The 7,500-nt window shown below is 42.4% G+C and overlaps 2 protein-coding genes across 3 annotated transcripts in view; both read left to right on the top strand.

Annotated features, from left to right (window-relative positions):
- The window catches only part of rnf168 (ring finger protein 168), a 12,660-nt gene extending 10,080 nt beyond the window's left edge, over positions 1-2,580 (top strand). For both annotated transcript variants that reach the window (XM_079271434.1, XM_079271433.1), the window contains exon 8: positions 1-2,580. This exon is cut by the window's left edge and continues 773 nt beyond it. The gene's annotated coding sequence lies outside the window, so the exon portion shown is untranslated.
- A 2,988-nt stretch (positions 2,581-5,568) lies between these two features.
- The window catches only part of LOC306779467 (transmembrane 4 L6 family member 1), a gene marked incomplete at both ends in the record, with an annotated part of 2,729 nt that continues 797 nt past the window's right edge, over positions 5,569-7,500 (top strand). The window contains 2 exon segments of the mRNA XM_079271403.1: positions 5,569-5,745; positions 6,646-6,714. Of these exon segments, the coding sequence (XP_079127529.1) occupies positions 5,569-5,745; positions 6,646-6,714 (246 nt within the window).

Below are 7,500 nucleotides of genomic sequence, written 5' to 3'. Positions count from 1 at the left end.
TGTCTAAAATCCTCTGGGGAAAAAAGCAGTTTGTGTTTAAAGTGTTTTCTGTTCTCAGATTAAAGGTAGAAGGTAAGGTTGATTTCAATCAATAAAAGTGACAGTTTAATGTTGCTTTTGATTTGTTCAGCTACAGCAGAACAACCTGAGAGGTTTGGAGGGGCAGGAAGACCCTCACTGGTTCCAGGACTAACTGTCCTCTCCACCATCAGGCCAACTCTGCTGGGAGAGAAGCTGACAGCGATGCTGGTGGATGATTGTTAGTTACAATCAATATGTTACCTGCCACACCAGACAGTAAAATACTGGATTAAGTTCATAACCTGGTTCACCTCCTGCCTACAAACCTCTGAAACAGGCAGCCAGCTGTCACTCACAAAGTCAAAAGATGGTCTGATGAGGCTCTGAAGGAGGTTTTGAGTGATGCTCATGGTGTGGCTGGCTGCAGTGGTAGCAAAGGGATAAAACACTGATAATAGCTCACAAGTCCAAAGGGTAGTTTTTACTTTAGACCAGGTGGTGATGGCCTCCACTCTCCCAATAGTGTAGCCGAGGCCGGAGCACCTGGTCCATCATCTGTTGGATGAAACCTTTGGTGAGATCAAGAGTGGACACAAACCGGGCGTGGCCTAGTTGCTCGATTAGCTTGTCGCGCTCTCTCTATTACGTTATTCACAGAACAAGCTGAATGGACCTTCGGCCACAGGTGAAGCACTTTCCGACGGTCCTGATTCACAAGAGGTCGACACTGTGGGGGTGACCTGGACTGCCCCACCTGTGGGATCTGTCTGTAGGACATGTGGTGTTCCCCAAGGTTCAATACTGGGGCCTCTTCTGTTCAACATCTACATGCTTCCACTGGCTCAGATTATGGAAAACAACAAAGTGTGTTATTATGATTATGCAGACAACACACAAATCGACATACTATGTCACCAGGGGACTATAATCCCATACAAGGGCTGGGTAACTGCATTGAACACAACTGGATGTGCCAGGATTTTCTTCAATTAAACAAAGATAAAACAGAAGTAATTGTTTTTGGTACCAAGGACGAACAATTGAAAATCACCGCTCAGCTTCAATCACTGATGTTAAAAAACCACAAACCAAGCCAGAAATCTAGGTGTAGTTATGGATTCAGACCTCAACCTGAACAGCCATATCAAGACAATTACAAAATCAGCCTCCTATCACCTGAAGAATATATCAAGGATTAGAGGACTTCTGTCTCAACAGGTAAAACTTGTCCACGCATTTATCTTCAGCAGACTGGACTACTGTAACGGTGTGTTTACAGGTCTCTGTAAAAAGTCCGTCAGAAAGCTGCAGCTGATTCAGAACGCTGCAGCTCGAGTCCTCACTAAGACCAGGAGGGTGGATCACATCACTCCAGTTCTGATGTCTTTGCACTGGCTTCCTGTCCAACAAAGAATTGACTTTAAAATCCTGCTGTTGGTTTACAAAGCACTGAATGGTTTAGGGCCAAAATACATCTCTGATCTGCTGCTACCTTATGAACCATCCCGACCCCTCAGGTCGTCTGGGACCGGTCTACTTTCTGTTCCCAGAGTCAGAACTAAACATGGAGAAGCAGCGTTCAGTTTTTCTGCTCCACATATCTGGAACAAAGTCCCAGAAAGCTGCAGGTCTGCTGAGACCCTCAGCTCATTTAGATCAAGATTGAAGACTTTCTGTTTGCTGCCTTTAATTGAACCACATTCAAGGATATTAATACATTTCTGCAGTTTACTGCTGTATTTTATTTCTTACACTGCTTTTTACACTCTTTTTATTTCGCCTTATGTTTTGATGGTTTTCATGGTTTTATGTGAAGCACTTTGAATTACCTTGTTGTTGAAACGTGCTATACTAATAATCTCATCTTGCCTTGAATTAAACTTTGCTCATCTGATTCTTTGATTCAGTTCATCGAGCTGCTTCCTAGAAAAATGTGCTGCACCCAAAATGACTGCTTGTGGCTATATTTAGCTTTGGATCCATGTATTTGATTTTGCCTCATTAGGGGATAATCATGACTTGAATATATCATTTAATATCAAACCACTTCTTTCCTGTCGGATGCTGCCATACTTCAGTTTTAGTGAAGCTGCAGGTCCACTTTGAGGAAGTTGAATCACTCCGAGTTCTCTGTGGTTTCCTTGTGGTCATGTGACCCTGAAGGATCCTGATGACACCCTTGTGGATCAGAATGGTCCCGGTCACACATCGTCCGTCCTCGTATCCAGTTTTAAACTTCCCAGATGTTCAGGTCTCACATCATGCTGTGATGTAAAGTTCTATAAAGTTTCATATTTCTCTCTGTGATTTACGGCAGGAAGCATGTTTGTGGTATTTTTGACTCTTCTATCATTAAATATCAGCTGATACTGAGTTGAATCTGATCCTTATATTTACAGAAATGATGATTGAGTATTTCAATATCTGACTAAATCTGATACATTTTATTTTTAGGAGCTACTTGATCTGAATACTTAACGTCCACGTTCATTCAAACTGTTCATCAAACAGACCAAGACCAGTTCAGAGGATCAGTCTGAACAGTTCGACTCGGATCAGTTAAACTCAGCTGGTGGTGTCAGAATTGGATGATGAGGTCAAACATGAGTCTTTGTGAGTGTTATGTATTGATAGTGTTATGTATTGATAGTGTTATGTATTGATAGTGTTATGTATTGATAGTGTTATGTATTGATAGTGTTATGTATTGATAGTGTTATGTATTGATAGTGTTATATATTGATGGTGTTATGTATTGATGGTGTTATGTATAGATGGTGTTATATATTGATAGTGTTATGTATTGATAGTGTTATGTATTGATAGTGTTATGTATTGATAGTGTTATGTATTGATAGTGTTATGTATTGATAGTGTTATGTATTGATAGTGGTATGTATTGATAGTGTTATGTATTGATAGTGTTATGTATTGATAGTGTTATGTATTGATGGTGTTATATATTGATAGTGTTATATATTGATAGTGTTATGTATTGATGGTGTTATGTATTGATAGTGTTATGTATTGATAGTGTTATGTATTGATAGTGTTATGTATTGATAGTGTTATGTATTGATAGTGTTATGTATTGATAGTGTTATGTATTGATAGTGGTATGTATTGATAGTGTTATGTATTGATAGTGTTATGTATTGATAGTGTTATGTATTGATGGTGTTATGTATTGATAGTGTTATGTATTGATAGTGTTATGTATTGATAGTGTTATGTATTGATAGTGTTATGTATTGATAGTGTTATGCATTGATAGCGTCATGTATTATGTGAACTGGGTGATAAGGTCAAACTTGAGTCTTTGTTGTCCTCAATACCAACAGAGTGACTCAAAGTTCCCACAGATGATCTAAAATAAGACTGAAGTGGACTCAGCTCACTAGAACTGGATGTAAAAGTTTTCTGAGAAAAATCAAACCTACTTTTCTGTCTTTAACTTCTTTCTTCTTTAACCGAAGTGAGAACTGTTCAGAGAATTCAAAGTCTACATTTACTTGACGTGATAAAACTTCTGGAAGAATCAGTAACTTCTGCACTGTGACTTCTTCAGGTCCATGTTCTTCTTTGATGTCTTTAGTTTGTTGTGTGTTCATTCTCAAAAGAAATGGCTCTAAAGATCAACACGCTCAGGATACTTCCTGTTTCCATATATGGACGTGGGCATGTCCTCATGAGCTGAGTCAGCAGTTGGATGAATAAATGTCTTCTGATCCGGCTCAGTTTGTCAGACTCTGAACTGGATCATCCGTCTGTTCATCTTCAGGGTGAGTTTTATTATTATTATTATCAGCAGCAGCTTTACTCTGAGCTCAGGATGCTGCAGGAAGATTTTAATCTTTTTTATGTTTTAATTGTTGAATATAAATTTTGCATAATCTGGTAAAATTCTCAACAATTCAGATTAATTTTCAAATGTATTGGAAATGTATGGATATTTTAGATACAGATAATCTATCTGCAGCAATTCATTTATTAATTATTATTCATAAACAAATTAACAAAACAGACCCATTAATAAAAGAATACTACTACTAATCTACTAAATGTGTGAAAGTCCACAGTGAACCTTTCAAAATGACAATCCATTAATTTCACGATTAAACATTTATATCAATTTAAAAGGTTCAGTTTCAAAGTGAAACCATAAGAGAGACGATCATTAATAAATATATCAAATATAACAAGTGAGTAACAAAATAACCAAAGAATACGTGATTGCAGCAGAAACCAAATGTTTTAGTTTCCTGAACTGAACAGTCTGTAAAGGTGTCCGATTAGACATCAACATGATTCATGACTGCTGTTATTAAGTTGAGCTCTGAGGACACATGATACATGTTTGTTTATGTTGTATTACGTAACACTGTGTAGAGGACCAACTATAGAACCCTGAGGAACGCCTGAACTAAAGCGCGCAGCAGTTTGTAATCTTCTGTTTTAGAACCAGATTAACATTGCAAGCTTCATCATCTTTGATCTTTTAGTCACTAAAAACATGTTGAAGCTTTAAAGCACCTGTTAGTTCGTTTTAATGAGAAAGTCATTTAGATTCTCATTATTCAATTTATTTTGTAGAGCCCAAAATCACAAATTCTCCTCAGAGGGCTTTGCAATCTGTACACATACGACATCCGATGTCCTAGGAAGACCTCTAGGAGCCTAGGAGAGAGGAGCCCAGTGTGTCCTAGGAAGTCCTCCAGGAGTCTAGGAGAGAGGAGCCCAGTGTGTCCTAGGAAGTCCTCCAGGAGTCTAGGAGAGAGGAGCCCAGTGTGTCCTAGGAAGTCCTCCAGGAGTCTAGGAGAGAGGAGCCCAGTGTGTCCTAGGAAGTCCTCTAGGACGGAGGAGCTCAGTGTGTCCTAGGACGTCCTCTAGGAGCCTAGGAGAGAGGAGATCAGTGTGTCCTAGGAAGTCCTCCAGGAGTCTAGGAGAGAGGAGCCCAGTGTGTCCTAGGAAGTCCTCCAGGAGTCTAGGAGAGAGGAGCTCAGTGTGTCCTAGGAAGTCCTCCAGGAGTCTAGGAGAGAGGAGCCCAGTGTGTCCTAGGAAGTCCTCCAGGAGTCTAGGAGAGAGGAGCTCAGTGTGTCCTAGGAAGTCCTCCAGGAGTCTAGGAGAGAGGAGCTCAGTGTGTCCTAGGAAGTCCTCCAGGAGTCTAGGAGAGAGGAGATCAGTGTGTCCTAGGAAGTCCTCCAGGAGTCTAGGACAGAGGAGATCAGTGTGTCCTCGGAAGTCCTCCAGGAGTCTAGGAGAGAGGAGATCAGTGTGTCCTAGGAAGTCCTCTAGGAGCCTAGGAGAGAGGAGCTTAGTGTGTCCTAGGAAGTCCTCTAGGAGCCTAGGAGAGAGGAGCTCAGTGTGTCCTAGGAAGTCCTCTAGGAGCCTAGGAGAGAGGAGCTCAGTGTGTCCAATGGGCGGGGTGGCATAAGATGAATAGATAAGTATGGATCATCACATTGATTGTTGATTACCCAGGCCAAAGGTTTTATAAGGGTTCATTAGGATGCAGAAGAAGCCACTAACTCTGCTGACCTCTGACAGATGTGTGTGTCCAGATGTCTGCGCTGTGTCGCCATCTCTCTGGTTGTCTTGGCGATCATCTGCATGCTGTCCAACATCCTGCTGCTGCTTCCTGAACTGAAAATCCACTTCCTGTTGGAGGGTCATGTGACCAGAGAGGCCACCTGGGTCACGGGTCTGTGGGGGTCCGGCTTCCTGGTGTGTGTGTGTGCGGTCGTGCGTGCGAAGTGTCATGTGTGTGTGTGTGTGTGTGTGTGTGCGTGCGAAGTGTCATGTGTGTGTGTGTGTGCATGTGCGTGCGAAGTGTCATGTGTGTGTGTGTGTGCGAAGTGTCATGTGTGTGTGTGTGCGTGTGTGTGTGCGTGCGTGCGAAGTGTCATGTGTGTGTGTGTGCGTGTGTGTGTGTGTGTGTGCGAAGTGTCATGTGTGTGTGTGTGCGTGTGTGTGTGTGTGTGTGCGAAGTGTCATGTGTGTGTGTGTGTGTGTGTGTGTGTGTGCATGTGCGTGCGAAGTGTCATGTGTGTGTGTGTGTGCGAAGTGTCATGTGTGTGTGTGTGCGTGTGTGTGTGCGTGCGTGCGAAGTGTCATGTGTGTGTGTGTGTGTGTGTGTGCGTGCGTGCGAAGTGTCATGTGTGTGTGTGTGTGTGTGTGTGTGTGTGTCGTGATGCATCATCACATGTTGGGTTATTTCCTCCTCTCAGCTTGATGCTGTTTCAGATTGTAAGGAAACCAACCAGCCCCCAGAATATAATCATGTATGAATCATAATAATAACTAGAAAATTTCGCAAGAAATGTTGACAGTGTGGCTTCTACTGCCCGAAGAAATCTCAATACACACACACACTGATGTTACCGGCAGTGTCGTTGAGGTTCCATTGAGATATCGCTTCTCTCTTTTCTGCATCTCAGATTCATGCTCTTGGACTGAACCTTGTTTTCGTGATGCACAGTCCACAGATGCTCCGTCATCTCTGTACTGGACACGCTCATCTGTGTGTGAGATGTTTGTAGTGATGGCGCTGAGGCAGCACAACACACACTCATCTGTGTGTGAGGCTGCATGTGACCGTAACCACGGTGACTCCTCTGCTCTCAGGTCGCACTCGGAGCTCGAGCGTTTGTGCGGAGCAGCAGAGCCGGAGGCTGCTGTGCGTTCAGACGTCAGGTGAGCTGATGGAGGATTTACGATGATTGACGACCAAAAAGTTTGTTGGTGAAAACAAGAAGAACATTCAGACAAAAGCTACAAAGATGTTTTTTGGTTCGTTTTGCAATAAGTTGAAGCTGTAAAATAACAGTGATTGTTTAGAGCAGAGGTCTTCAACAGGAGGTGCTGCGGGGGGGTGCCATGGTTTTGGTTGATAATGACATGTTTTCATATTTTTTAAATATTTTCTTACACCAATTTAAATGTCTTTAAATACACATTAACATGAATCCAACATATCGTAGTGAATGGATCAATGGAGGCAGAAGATGCTCTCTAGTCTGGACCTGTCCTCCCTCCAGGCCTCCTGCACACAAAGAGGAGGCCCCGCCCCCATCGCTGCTGTGCCAATCACGAGGCCACATGTTACACGCTGGCTCTGTCAGGTTCCCCGTGATTGACCGAGAGCCTGAGACTGATCAGACACAAGGACGCACGCTGTGATATCATTTGAAAAGAAGATCAAATTCAAACATTTGCTTCACTCATGAATCCTGATTAATATTCCTGCTGAATCACTGCAGCTCCTTCACACAGCAGCAGCTGCTGAGGACAGTTTATTGTTATCAGTGACCGACATCGTTATGAACGTTTTGTAACTCGACCACAGAACATGAATGTGTCCGTTATGTTAATAGTTCAGCAATGTATGAAAGACAACAGTGTGTTTATGCATGGCAGTGGCACTAACAGGCCATCACTCATTTATGCTTCCACATTATGTTGAAAATGAAAACATCAGTG

Source organism: Melanostigma gelatinosum (assembly GCF_949748355.1).
Source record: "Melanostigma gelatinosum genome assembly, chromosome: 7".
Taxonomy (NCBI): domain Eukaryota; kingdom Metazoa; phylum Chordata; class Actinopteri; order Perciformes; family Zoarcidae; genus Melanostigma; species Melanostigma gelatinosum.
Note: the sequence above shows the minus strand (reverse complement) of the source record. Positions and strands in the feature narration are given on the sequence as shown.